The sequence below is a fragment of the Chionomys nivalis genome, chromosome 7 (genome assembly GCF_950005125.1).
Source record: "Chionomys nivalis chromosome 7, mChiNiv1.1, whole genome shotgun sequence".
In the NCBI taxonomy this organism is placed as follows: domain Eukaryota; kingdom Metazoa; phylum Chordata; class Mammalia; order Rodentia; family Cricetidae; genus Chionomys; species Chionomys nivalis.
The window spans coordinates 40,055,976-40,070,791 of NC_080092.1; the positions used below are offsets into that span (position 1 = coordinate 40,055,976).

General features: G+C 46.9%; 1 protein-coding gene across 1 annotated transcript; it reads left to right on the forward strand.

Moving 5' to 3' along the window:
• The first annotated feature begins 1,886 nt into the window (after positions 1-1,886).
• Positions 1,887-10,973, forward strand: LOC130878753 (immunity-related GTPase family M protein 2-like). Its single transcript, XM_057776854.1, has 2 exons — positions 1,887-2,090; positions 7,290-10,973. The coding sequence occupies exon 2, from the start codon at positions 7,311-7,313 to the stop codon at positions 8,448-8,450; it is 1,140 nt and encodes a 379-aa protein (XP_057632837.1). The 5' UTR covers positions 1,887-2,090; positions 7,290-7,310; the 3' UTR covers positions 8,451-10,973.
• Positions 10,974-14,816: the final 3,843 nt, after the last annotated feature.

A 14,816-nucleotide genomic window follows, 5' to 3' on the forward strand; every position in this document is an offset into this window, starting at 1 on the left:
ACTCAATTCTGAGCTAGTGTGGGATTTCTTTTTTATGTCTGTTTTCATACCTCTCGAGTGCTGTGATTAAAGCTCAGCCTGGCTAACTATTCTTATTAACTGAAGTGTGTCAACCAGGACACCGTTTTTGTGCTTAAAAACCCATCCTGAGAGAGGCTCCTGGCTCCACTGGGATCCCGAACACTCAGTATAGTCAGCATCTGGCTAATTGACTGTGGAGGACGAGAGGATGGAAATAGGTGTCAGCTCTGCTTCCACGTGTCCTCAGCTAGGCCGTGTTTGATACGTTCTTCAGCAGGAAGCACTCGGAAGTTCCTATTCCTCTGCTGCTGCTGCTGCTGCTGCTGCTGCTGCTGCTGCTGCTGCTGCTGCTGCTGCTGCTGCTGTTTTGAGGCAGGGTCTCACACATCCTGGGATACAGGCAATGATGTCTTTGAATTTCTGATCCTCCTGCCTCCACCTCTCAAGTGTAGGATTACAAGTGTGTGCCATTGTGCCCCTCATGCCCAGGTTTATGCAGTACCAAGGATGGAACTCTGGGCTTTGTGCATGACAGGGAGAGCACCTGCCAACTGGGCCCCACCCCCAACTCCCCAGGGCTCTTTGCAGGACAAAGTGCTTATCTGCAAGGAGAAGTGTGCTTGGGGTAATTGCATTCTATTTTGTTTGTCATCTGAGATAGGGTCTCACACTGTAGCCCTGGCTGTCCTGGAACTGGCTATATAGACCAGGCTGGCCTTGAAATAAACACAACCCATCTGCCTTTGTCTCCCAAGGGCTGGGATTAAAGGCACGTACCACTACATCCGGTCAGTAGTTAAGTGCTTAATGCCCCCGCTTGAGGACAAGTGTGGTGGTCTTGGAGGACATTTCACTCTGACCAGGGGGTACATGAAACACCTCCACCCCACAGCCCAGGTCCTCACCTGCAACCTGCAAAGAGAGGTGCATTTCCCCAGGAGGATTCCCAGCCGCCCTTCACTGTTGTCCAATATTAAAGCACATCATCAGCCTATGTTGACTTTGTCCCTTCCTATCCTTGTCCCTCAGCTGTTTGGCCACACAGGATTTCCTAACTCCCTATTGAGAGCTGCTGTTTCTCAGACAAGGAAGAGGAACAAACTGTCATCTTTCTATTTAGTTCTGTGTCACCCTGCTGTCATTATTTTCCTGCCCTGTCTCCTGGTTACAAATGCCCTACAGAGAATTTTTTTTTAAAGAGGTTTTTCCCTATGCACATTTGTCCGTGTCTGTGTATGCCATGGTGTCTGGGTGACTTCCGAGGCCATGTGGAGTCACAGGCAGGTGTGCGCTCCTGGTATGGCGCTGTGAAGATGATGAGAAGATGGTTCTCTAGGAGATAAATAAGTGCTCTTACTGCTGAGCCATTTCTCCAGCTACCTCAACCCCAAGTAGAGGTGAGTTTGTGTGTGTGTGTGTGTGTGTGTGTGTGTGTTTACAGAGGGTCTCTTGTATTCCAGGCTGACTTCCAAACAAATGTAGTCATAGATGGCCTTGAACTCCTGATCCTTTTAACTCTACTTCCTTTGTGAGCTAAGATGAGAGACAGGCAGTGAGCAGGGACAGCAGCTGTGAGCAGTGTTGAGAAGTGTCTGCAGCTCTCTCTCACTGGGTGTGAAGAGGTGGCTGCATCAGCAGAGCAGGAGGGGGCTCCAGGAATGGGGCATGGGGGTCACATCAGGAAGCTCTTACTACAGTTTGGATGTCTCTGTTCCTTGCCGACTTCCCACCCCCAAGCCTGGCCTTCTGACAGAACTCCTCCCTCTCTGAAGGAGATTTGGAGCCTGTGTAGCTGTGTCCTGCAAACCAGCCATTTCCAGGAATTGAAACTGAAAGCTGCTCTGGCAGGGGGCCCCTCCCCTCATGGGAGGCAGGCAGGGCTCATGCCTACAAGCGAGGAATTGGAGCAAGGTCCAGAGTTTGCAGGGTCTAAGGAAACCCAGGAGCTCAGGCTGCCCTTCAGCTGCTCCAGCTCCTGTACTGGGTCTTCCCCAGAGGTCTCCTCACCTCTGTTCTCTCCCTCCTGAACATCCTGGACTGGATTCCAGTTTTCTAAGGCTTCTGAGCAGGTAGGTGAGAGACTGTTAAGCGCATCTTAGGCTATAAACTGCTCAGGGCAGGCTGCTTGGGTCTGGTGATCCTCTCGGGGATCCTAAACAGCAGGCTCTGCCCTGACTGTCTTCAGGACCACACAGATCCTGGTGTTTTGGCTGAGTCGAGTCCTTCCAACCCACCAGCCCTTTTTTTTTTTTATCCGCCTATCCCTGGCTTTGTGGGTCTTCTGAAGGGACCTAATTTAGAGAAGGCAGGTGGGCTTTCACTCAGTCTTTCAGCCTCTGGCTGAGTCCTGGATCAGAACTCCCCCGTGGCAAGATGGGGTTGTGCCAGGATTGGTTCTTATTCAGAGCACACGGAGACTGGGACTTGGAGCAGTGAGGTTCTAAATAAACTCTTGTTTTGTATAGCTCAGTTCAATATTTTAAGAATCAATTATTTAGTGGTCGTCTGTGTGTGTCTGTGTCTGTTTGCATGTGAAGGTCAGGGGACAATTTGTGGGGCTGATTTTTTCTACACTAGATCTCAGGGTAAGGCTTGTTTGTAGGCTTCGTGGGAAGTATGTTTACTTGCTAAGTGATCTCACTGACCCTTTTAGGACAAGCAAACCAAAAACAAACTATCAAAAAAAAAATCAAAACAGGGTAAAACAACAACAACAACAACAACAACAAAAACCAGATCAAGTATTTCATCTGCTTTGAAGAAACTGACCCCATAGGCACCATCCTTCATGGAGCTTTAGAGTGTCCATATTGTTGGGTACTTTAAATCATACCACCTTCCCAGAGCTTGTATGCTGGGTCCAACAGCGTTCCCAACATCCTTGGGGTGGATCACACTTTCCTGGAATACATAACACCTAGAAATTCCCTGTGTTCCCTACTAGTGAAGGCAGGAAAAACAAAGTGGGGGTTGAGGTCTAATAGGGTCTGTGTTCACACAAGTTCTTCACAGCTCAGAACCATAAGTAGTATAGGCTGGTTCCCACAGTTCTGGAAGCCCCACTGAGGGAGGCTTAATGTCACTGGAATCAGAAGGAACTACAGGCGGTCCTGTCTGGGCAATCTTTTCATACTGTGATTTTTCGTATTTGTTTATTTAGCTGGGTGAGGTGGATCCCACTCCTGGTCACAGCGCTGGGAAGTGGGACAGAAGACTCAGTTCAAAGTTACACAGTGAGTTTTATACCAGCACGGTCTTTAGTAGACAGTGATTTTTTTTTTTTTGGTTTTTCGAGTCAGGGTTTCTCTGTGGTTTTGGAGCCTGTCCTGGAACTAGCTCTTGTAGACCAGGCTGGTCTCGAACTCACAGAGATCCGCCTGCCTCTGCCTCCCAAGTGCTGGGATTAAAGGCGTGCGCCACCACCGCCCGGTAGTAGACAGTGATTTACATTTTAAGATGTATACTATTAATTAGTCTATAATAGTGGGTGAGTGAGGGGGCTGAATGGGTAAAAGTGATCGCTACCTGAGCTTGATCTCTATTACCCCCATGGGAGAAGGAGAGAACTGTCGGCCGCAAGGGTCCTCTAACTTACGTGTGTGTCTGGCACACCTTCAGCACAAGAAATAAATAAATGCAACAACAGAAATATGCTCTGCAAAATAGCAGGTTGCGTTATGGCATTTTCACATGTGGATAAAACAGCCTTCATTATTGTCTTTGGCTGTGTCAATATTCCTGACAGAAGGCAGGTTAATGGAGAAGGGCTTGTTTTGGTTCCTGGTCAGAGAGGGTACAGCCCAGAAGGGTGGGGAAGGTGTTGCCACAGGGGTGTGAGCCAGGAGGGCCTGTTCCTCATCCCCCCCCATGTGCCCAGAGGCAAACCAGAGAAGCTAGAGGTATAAATTGAACTGCACCTCAAATAGGGAAGCCTGGGCCATTTGAACTCCAGGCTGAGCTCTGAAGGGCTGGCTCTAGGCAATGCCTTGTCAGGGTCTGAGCAGTGATTTCTGCAGCTGTTCACAGGAAGCCTGCTGGTTTTGTGTCACAGGAGTGAGAAAAGTAACTACTCCAGTAATGTGCAGAAAACTAGGGACCTAGGAAGTTGTCCACAATTCACCAAGCCTGATGCTTTGGGGACTCAGGAGGAGGTGTCAGCCTGCCCTATGTGGAGATTGCAGCCAGCTTCTCAGGCTGACATAGTGTGGCCAGCAGAGCTGTGCTGCATGCAGGACAGTCCTTCCTGGAAGATGAGCAAGGGAGGCAGAGGATGCTCCCACTGGGAAAACAGAGCAAAAACTAGTACCAAAGACTTAAGGGTGCCTGAGAAGCACCTTCCACAGAGGAGAGCCCTGGATATCTATGGTGCACATCTGGGCATCATTGTAGTCCTTTCACAGGACCCATGAGTAAGTCTGGCAGGGACCTCTCTCCCTTTCTTCCTTCTTTCCTTTTCTTCCTTCGTTCCTTCCTTCGTTCCTTTTTTCCTTTCTTCCTTCGTTCCTTCCTTCGTTCCTTCCTTCCTTCTCAAGACAGGGTTTCTTTTTGTAGTTCTGGCTACACTGGATGGCAGAGAGACCATTAAAGGACAGAGGAATACATGAGACCGGCAGGAAATTTTTCAAATATGAGGCGTTGAGTTTCAAATGCTTTTAGTTTCATACACACAAGCAAGAAAATAAAACTTCAAGGATAAGAGCCACATCAATCACTCATAACTGTGGGATTGCACACGCCTGACCCAGCGAGGGCTTTCAGCTAAGAACCATGGGATAAGGTGTATGCTGCTGTCTAGTGTCTTGAGATTTGGTGTGGCACTGAGAAGTGGTTGGAGTCCTGTCCGCACACTGATATATCCCAGCATCCACTCCAGAAGGCCAGCAATCTACTCTAGTGCTTACCTGTGCCGTGTATGGGTGTATGCATCCACATCCTCCATCTTTTATAAACTAGTTATTTCTTCTTCTTCTTCTTCTTCTTCTTCTTCTTCTTCTTCTTCTTCTTCTTCTTCTTCTTCTTCTTCTTCTTCTTCTTCTTCTTCTTATCATCATTATTATTATTTTGAGAAAGTGTCTCACTATGTAGACCTCACTGTTTAACCTGGAAGCCACAGATATTCTCTTGCCTCTGCCTCCTTGTGCTGGGATTAAAAGTGTGTACCACCATGCACAGTTTCTTATTGTTTTAAATTATGTGTATATGTGTCTGTGTGGAATATGGGCACATTTGTACAGTGTCCCAGCAGACCCAAAGAGGGTGTCAGATATCTGGAGCTGGAGTTACAGGATGTTATGACTCACCTGATATGGATGCTGGGAATCCATATCAGGTCCTATGGAAGAGCAGTAAGTGCTCTTAACCTGAGTCGTCTCTCCCACCCCCACACCCTCCATCCTTGGTGTTGAAAGATTATCCTTCCCAATCCTGCCCCACAAAATACTTCCAGTGTCATGATAAGGACTTAGGAACAGAAATATGATTGATGCCCCATCAAAGTGAGACATCAGTATCTCTCTATCAGCCCTTGCCCATGGCTCAAGATACTTAGGAGACACGAGAAGCATGAAAACACTGTAGGAAGTAGCTGGGTGATGGTGGCATACGCCTTTAATCCCAGCACTCGAGAGGCAGAGGCAGGAGGATCTCTGTGAGTTTGATGCCAGCCTAGTCTAGAGAACAAGTTTCAGGACAGGCTCCAAAGCTGCATGCACAGAAAAACCCTGTCTCTTTCCAAAACAAATAGACAAACAAACAAACCTATAGGAAGCATGGTTGCTTGTGCGTGTGTGTGTGTGTGTGTAGAATGCTGACTTCTGGACACAGTGTGTCTCTTGCACGTTTGAACCTATTGCAGCCGTGGGTACTTGAAAAGATGACCACACAGCTGGGCCCTTTGACATCTTGTCTCACCATATCCTCCCTGAGGATCTGGACCCACTAAATGGGTGGTGAAGGAAGGAGAGACGTTTTCTTCAGGCCTGCAGCCACTGAGAAGATGTGTGTGCTGCTGTAAGCCAGTTCTCACGCCTGCTCTGTAAACAGTCAAAGGAAACTCACTGGGCCACAGGAGAAAAACACCCACAGATAGCTAAAACCAACTCTGAGAGTAGAAGTGGAACAGGCTGGGAAAGGAGAGCCATCCCTGGGACCAGGAGGAAGGTTCGAAAGGTTCACAGGTGGGGGAGAATATAATAAAACACATGGTGTTTGTGTGTGGAAATGTCATAATAATACCAAGTGTGTAGTACTAATCTATACCAAAAATGCTGAGTGTTTTGGCGCATACCTTTACTCGCAGAAAGGTAGAGGCAGGAAGATCTCTGAGTGTGAGGCCAGGATGGTCTACAGAAGTTGGTCCAGGTCAGCTAGGGCTACACGGAGAAACCCTGACTTGAAACAAAGCCAGATACAAAATATATATGCTAATAAAAACATTAAAGCCTGTTCACAGAAGAATTTCAATCTCTGTTAATAAAAATAGCAGCAGTGGTAACAGACAACCCATATTCTCAATTAAAATTGGTGGAATTTTTATATATTTATTAAATATTCAATTTTATGTGTATGTGTGCCTGAGTGTCTGTATGAGCACATGTGCATATGGGTACTCTTGGAGTCGAGAAGTGGGCTGTGGAATCCCTGGACTTGGAGTTACAGGTGGTTGTGAGCCACCCTATGGGTGTGGGAACCAAGCCCAGGTCCGTTGCGAGAACAGCCAGTGCTCTTAACCACTGAGCCGTCTCTCCAGCCCCGGATGAGATGATCTGGAGACCATGAGGCTTTGCTGTTGACCTGGTGTGTAGCAGTGCATTGGTTATGCCTCTACCGCTGGCCACCCCTGGGAAAAGGAAAAGCACTTTTCTGAGTGTAACAGCAACAAAAAGCCACGGATGTAGGATGAGAGACATGAAGACTTGTGGGTCCTCCAGGCAGGGAGCTGGCACAGGCTGTTCCCTGCTCTGAACGCACATCTTTGGTAGTCCTGGCAACCGGGAAGGGGTGAGTATGGACATCTGTACCCAGTAAGAGAACTGCCTGACATTCCAGTGCTTAGCTTTGGGGTTCAGTGTTGCAGTAACAGCTACAGAGCTATCCTCGCCCACCAAGAAATGTGCTTGTGCACAAGAGGGCTCAGCCTGCTCTGTCTGTAGTCAGCAGGTCGTGGTATAGGATTCTCTGTGGATGTGAAAGCCTGGATGAAGAACAGTGTTTCCTGTGGGTCCCCATATTCACAGCCATCCTTAACTCCCTTCCTAATATATCTGCAGGTTGCTCCATTGTTCATCAACATGGAAAAGGCAGCTGGGTTCCCTGAGGATAAACAAGTTACATGCTTCTCCAATCCTGTAGTCATTTCCAAAGACAGAAGTAATTTATCTAAGGAAGTTGTCGAGAATATCCAGACTGCTGTGGAAGCAGGGAAATGGGTAGAAGTAGTCTCTATAGTTAAGAATATCAAAGAGGAAGAATCAAGAACCACAGTGAAAATTGCTGTAACTGGAGACTCCGGCAATGGCATGTCATCCTTCATCAATGCTCTTAGGGAGATTGGACATGAGGAGAAGGATTCAGCTCCCACTGGGGTGGTGAGGACCACACAGAAACCGGCCCTATACTCCTCCTCCAAGTTTCCCAGTGTGGACCTGTGGGACCTGCCTGGCACAGGGGTCACATCCCAGAGCATGGAGAACTACCTGGAGGAGATGGACTTCAGCAAATATGACCTGATCATCATCATCGCTTCTGAGCAGTTCAGTTCGAATCATGTGAAGCTGGCCAAAGCCATGCAGAGCATGAGAAGGAGGTTCTATGTCGTCTGGACAAAGCTGGACAGGGACCTCGACACTAGTGCCCTCCCAGAACCCCAGCTACGGGAGAACATCCAAAAGAACATCCAGGAAAACCTCCAGAAGGAGGGGGTGGAGGAGCCCCCCATATTCCTAGTGTCCAACTTTAGTCCTGATTCTCTCGATTTCCCTAAGCTTAGAGAATCACTGACAAAAGACCTCCATAGCATCAGGTATGATGGTCTCTTTGGAACCCTTTTCCAAGTCTGTGAGGAGGTTGTTAGTAAGAAAGTGGAATTTATTAAAGGGATCATAAAGAAGAATGATTCATGGGGAGTTTTAGAAATCTCAGATCCAAATAATCTGGAAGAGTGTCAGAAAGTCTTCCAACAAAAATTTGGTGTAGATGACAATTCTCCTCACCAGGTGGCTCTGAATATGAGTCAGCCCCAGGTTATACAGAAGCACCTACAAGATGGCTCGACACTGTCTCTGCCGCACCAGCTGCGCGTTCGAGCTGTTAACTTTGTCTCTTGCTGTTTTGACTCAACACACAGGCAACAGGCACGTGTACTTGATGAAGCTGCTGAGAAAACCAAGAAAATTTTGAATAAAATCTTGAAGGACATTTTCCTTCCTTAGGAAGGGCTAGTTAACCAAGGTTCTCTCCCAGCTTTCTACCTGACATCTACCCCCAGTTGAACTTAATTGTCATATGGGTTTCAAGTTCTTTGAGATTAATAGGCCGACTTTCTTGATGGGCATCCCCTCAGTAAACAGCGCCCCGGGTTTTGCTTTTTACCATTTGTTTAATTTTGTTTTAACTGAACTTTCTGGGATCCCAATAAAGGAGACATTTCCTTTTTCAAATTACGTAGAATTTCACGTTTGACACATGGTCACCTTAGCACCTATGACTAATATAGTTTCTCTTAGAGGCCTTTTAATTTTAGCTTCTGTCTTTCCCCCTCTCTTTTCTTCCCTCTCGTGGGAGGTGGAGCATCCTTTCGGGAATGAGGAAGAGTTTGTTTCTGCCCACTGTCTGAAACATGGCTAGTAGAGGCCTGTTCTCTGACCTGTCCTCTGATGTGTAAAGAGAGGGGATTTAACTCTGTACCACTGGTCACAGGATGCACAAATTGCTGACTGGAAGACTTCTAGGTCCCCCACACTACCCCAGTGGTGCCACGGATGTCATGGCCCCTCACACTCAGGGCACCCACAGTCTCCTATTGCATCTGACTTCTTCATCCACCCCCTAATTCTCCAGGTCAAACCCCTATCCAGACACATAGACCCTCCTCCCTTCCTCATGGAGCTTTCCCATTTCTCTCAGGTGTGTGTGTGTGTGTTTGTGTTTATTTAAGACAGATCCTTCTCCGTGTGCTGTTACATCCCTTTTCTCATTCCCCCTCTCAATGGATGTCAGTGGGCTGTTGTAGGGCCCAGCCCAGCCATTCAAACAATAGACCCGAGTTTCAGTTTACCCTAAAGCAATACCTGGTTTGGGGAAAGATCACAAACTGAGAGCACACAGTCTCCAACCAGGAATGGATCTTTTAAAGGCAAAATACCAAATGTTCCAAAAGAAATACCTAATGTTTCAACCATCGTAGATGTAGATTCCAGCATCACCAGCTGTCCCTTAGCCCAGCACACACCCATCCCCTTTCACCAAGACACCCGTAGACAAATGTCAGCCAATCAGGGGTCCTGAACCTTAGGAATCCCCTCACCTCAACCTCTGCTATGTTAAGAACCCCACCCAAACTGGGTTTTTTATGACTCACTGTGCTGTCAGATGGGTGGAGGGTCCAAGCTGGAGCCGGAATGAAGGCTCTTTGCTTTTGCATATGAGTGCGGACTCTGTGGTTGTTTGGGGGACCCTGTGATCTGGGCATAACACTGTCATCCCTGTGCCCTCCACCTCTTTCTTTTCAGAACACTAAAGACTTTCCTCTTCCAGCCATTGCCAAGGTCATATCCCAGCATGCCTGCTTCCGTGCCACTTGTGCCAGGAAGGGGTGATTTTTGCCTGGCAGTTTGACAGTATAGCCCATGCTAGATGAAAGACAGTCATCACAATAGGAGCATAGGGTAGCTGGTCACATTGTGGAGAGAGAGAGAGAGAGAGAGAGAGAGAGAGAGAGAGAGAGAGAGAGGAGAGAGAGAGAGAGAGGCATTCTGCTCCTTGGCTCATGTTCTTATTTTCACTCAGCCCAAGGCCTCAGTCCATAGAACGAAACCATCCATGTTCAGAGTAGGTCTTCCAACCACAGTGAACCAAGTTTAGAAACTCTCTCGCAGAAATTCATAGTTATTCCAGATCCTGACAATTTGACATTCAATATTAACTTCACAGGTACAGTAATAGCAAGGGGTATATTGGAGTTTTATTGATTAACACTGGGAAGAAGGTTGGGTGTGGCTCAGTAATACAGTGCTTGCCTAGCACATGGGTTTTGATACCTAAAAAGAAATTGTTCAAACAAAGTCTGTTTTGAGACAGAAAGAAAATGTAATTGTATTAGTTGAGAAAAACGCATCAACTATATCATCTTGCTGGCACAAGAACTTTGTAAAAACGAATCACTCAAAAGGAAAAGGGAGGTCTACTTTATATGCTGGGGTAAGGATGGGCTGTAGGATGTCTCAGTGGTGGTGGGATTGGGACTGAGGGTGAGCACAGCTGTGCCTGGCCTCACCTTCCACCCTCTTATTCCTTTGTTACATGATTCGATAGACTCACAGGGAGGGTCTGCAAAGAAATCACTCAAGTTTTGTTTGTCATCCGGATGCTCAGAAATCATTGTTGATGTCAAGTTTGTAGCGTAGATTCTGCTACAGTGTGTTCACTGTGAGAAAGTGAGCTTGCTCGTTTAAAGTCATGCGACTATTGCAGCTAAGGTTGTATGTGTTTGGCTCCAGCACCAAGGAAACTGACATGCAGACTGCGACTCACTGTGGGCCCGACTGGGACAGCAGGGTGTAAATTCTCTCTATGTCCTAGAACATAAATGTAGATTTTCTCCTTGCTTGCTCTCTATACATACTTCTCTACGCACAGATACAGAAATATATGTACATGTTATATATTCACCATACACATATATTGTGTATTGCATGTAACATAACATTAATCTATATGATAAATAAATAATAAGAGTATACTATCTAACTATATGTATTGGTTTTTGTTCTTTTTAATTTTTGATAACTTCATACATGACTACTGTTTTTATATCACTCCCATCCCTTCCTTCCTCCACATATTCCTGTGTTCCCCCAAATATTTTTATTTATTTATTTTTATTGTTTGTTTGAGACAGGGTTTCTCTGTGTAGCTTTTGAGCCTTTCCTGGAACTCACAGAGATCCACCTGCCTCTCCCGCCCGAGTGCTGGGGTTAAAAGCTTGGTCCATCACTTCCTGGCACCCCCCAATTTTTTTTTTTTTTTTTGGTTTTTCGAGACAGGGTTTCTCTGTGGCTTTGGAGCCTGTCCTGGAACTAGCTTCGTAGACCAGGCTGGTCTCGAACTCACAGAGATCCGCCTGCCTCTGCCTCCCGAGTGCTGGGATTAAAGGCGTGCGCCACCATCTCCTTGCCCAAATGTTTTTAATAATGGATTATTTTTGAGACAGGCTTTTTCTGTGTAGCCCTTACCCTGGCTGTCCTGGAACTTGCTCTGTATACTAAGCAGGCCTTGAACTCACAGAGATCCACCTGACTCTGCCTCCCAGGTGCTGGGATTAAAGGCGTGCGCCACTACCACCTATCAATAATGAATTTGAAAAGAAGATTTATTTTATTTTTAAGTATGCTTGTGTGTGTGTGTGTGTGTGTGTGTGTGTGTGAGAGAGAGAGAGAGAGAGAGAGAGAGAGAGAGAGAGAGAGAGAGAGAGAGAGAGAGACTGAGACTGTGTATAAGGGAAGCCCAGGGAGGACAACTCCCTTCAGCTGGAGTTGAGAGGCAGTTGAGATCCTAGTGTAGGTGCTGGGAACAGAGCTTATGTCCTCCACAACAGCTGTATATACTACCAACCTCTGAGATCCCTCTCCCCTCCCTAATACTGTATATACTGTATATACTACCAACCTCTGAGATCCCTCTCTCCTCCCTAATACTGTATATACTGTATATACTACCAACCTCTGAGATCCCTCTCCCCTCCCTAATACTGAATATACTGTATATACTACCAACCTCTGAGATCCCTCTCCCCTCCCTAATACTGTATATACTGTATATACTACCAACCTCTGAGATCCCTCTCTCCTCCCTAATACTGTATATACTGTATATACTACCAACCTCTGAGATCCCTCTCCCCTCCCTAATACTGTATATACTGTATATACTACCAACCTCTGAGATCCCTCTCCCCTCCCTAATACTGAATATACTGTATATACTACCAACCTCTGAGATCCCTCTGCCCTCCCTAATACTGTATATACTACCAACCTCTGAGATCCCTCTCCCCTCCCTAATACTGTATATACTGTATATACTACCAACCTCTGAGATCCCTCTCTCCTCCCTAATACTGTATATACTGTATATACTACCAACCTCTGAGATCCCTCTCCCTCCCTAATACTGTATATACTGTATATACTACCAACCTCTGAGATCCCTCTCCCTCCCTAATACTGGCTTTTTAGGAATAAAGTTTCAGGGCCTGGGGAGATGCCTCAAAAAGCCAAATGCCACTGTACAAGCATGAGGAATGAGTTTGAATATCTAGCAGCAATGTAAAAGGCCAGGTGTAGCAGTACATGCCTGTAAGGAGGTGAGTGGACATAGGTGGATCCCAGGAGCCTGCTGGTCAGCTAGTCTAGCCAAATGGCAACATGACAAGGTTCTGTGAGACCTTGTCTCTGAAAATAAGGTGGAGAGTGATAGAGGGAGACACATGGTATCGACCTCTGACTTCTACACGCACACGCACGTGCACACACACACACACACACAAACACCCTGCTGCACATACATGCACACACACGGTTTTTTTTTTCTCAAATCTCACTCGCAACATCAGAAGTGTCAAAATCTGTTTCCACAACCACGGAGGCCCCCCTACACCACAGCCTTCCTTTTCTACATCAAATCCCAGCGTCTACACAAAGAAACAAGCTGAACGCAGGCGCCTTGGCTAGTTAAACGGCTTGACTCTCCCCTTAGGCCTTGTCTCCCCTTTAGCATGAACACACAGTCACTTTCAGTGTGTTGCTCCAAACAGACCAGAATGAGCTCTAGAGAGACAGTAGAAAAGAGTTCAGTATAAAACTGCCCAGGAACCCGGAGGTTGCTGGGTGACAGACTTGCTTTCACTCGAGAGCTTGGGAAGGAGGTTCTGCTGGAGGGCAGTTACCGGTTGTGGGGTGGTTACTTCCACAGAATTGACATGTCGCCTCCTGGGATGCTTACAGGCTAAGAAGTAAACAACATTCACAAGGCCCCTCTCTACAAAGCTATATAAGGAATAACAATTTTGGGGAAGTGGGCATCTCCAATCAATGGGGCTGCCGAGCAGCTCCATGGATACAGCTTTCATGACCTCTGACCTGTGCTAGGTGGGGCTTTTCAGCAGTGTAGCCTCTGAAGCATTCTGCATCTGTTAGTAACCTTTCGCCTATGTTCTTGTAACCCCCATAAACCGACTGGTTTAGGAAGCTAGACTTGGGTGGAATTGCGTCTCCAGGCTGGCGTGGGTGCCCTGTCTGGGATGAACAGATATTTATTTGTTCAGTTCTCCCCAGGAACTGTCACAAGACGGTGGTTCTCACTCACTTCCATGTGATGAGCATAGCGTTCGTTATGGCGAGAGAGCACAAGAGAGTGGTTTGAAGCATCACTGACTGTCACCATGTAAGGCTGGAACTCAGATGCTGCTCAGGCCGCAGCGCCTACAGCTGCCTCTTCTCGCAGACACTGGCAGGTGCCCAACTGAGACACTGAGTCCCTAGCTAAGAGATTTCCCAGTCTTGAGTGTTTCACCCTCTGAAGTGAGTTGATGTCAAAAGGCTGGAAAAGATTCCATTTCTGTGCTGGGCCCTTTTGGGACCTTGAACTATACCCCATCTCCAGAAAAAGCTGAAGGCTGACACCCCAGCCCCCAGGATAAGCTGAAGGCTGCGGGACCCCTCTTTAGGGGAAGTATTGGCTAATGGAAAAACCTAAGTTACACAAAGTTGCTGGCTGCAGCCCATTCCCCCACCCGTAGTCATACAGAGAATGTTGACCACTCACCTTCCTCTATCAGCTGAGTAATACTTCAAACAGCCCCCACGGTTAGCAAAGGGTCAGCAGATGTCTGGAGGACATAACTGGCGGGTGATGGGGGGCTGTTGCTATCCCCCTTAGATAATAATAGCCTATCAGGAACCAACAGCTAAGCTTTAGCTAACCTTCAGCCAATTATGATACAGGATACGTAATTTTGTATTTTGAGACTGTAATCTTGTGACTGCTTTGTGGTTTTGTCTTTATAAATCCCTTACAAGAGTAGACGGGGTCCTTCTCCCTCCGTCTGCTGTGTCAGACTGTGAGGCAGAGGATCCGCGCTAGCCCGATGGGTGCAGAATCTTTCAAATACTATAAACCAGTTCTTTGTAGGCACCTTCACTCTCAGAGCAGCAAAATGCCCAGATCAAGTGCATCTGCCTCCTCCCTAGCCAGCTCTCTCTCCCAGCTCCCTCCTGGAGCTTGCTGTCTCTGTCCCATTGGAGCCTGCTGTTTGAATCCCACAAAATCTCTTATCTCTGAACTTTCTTTGTTGTTGGCTTGCTTTGCCTCCCACTATCCTGTTTTCTGGTCACTGGATCCAGTTTTGCAGAGATTAAGGAAGGTGTCATTTGAGTATGGATAATATTGAAGTGTTATTTTATGCTATTTTATGGCATTGAAAAGCCGGCTCTGGAGTTGAATTTTGGTTCCCCTTCTTCCCACCCAAGCATGCTTGTTTAAAAGTTTCACCAACATCTCTGGAGATAGAGGGGTCTTCT

What these genes read in the sequence shown, in the direction of transcription:
- LOC130878753 (XM_057776854.1), top strand. Translation starts at nt 7,311, where the DNA reads ATGGAAAAGGCAGCTGGGTTCCCTGAGGATAAACAAGTTACATGCTTC.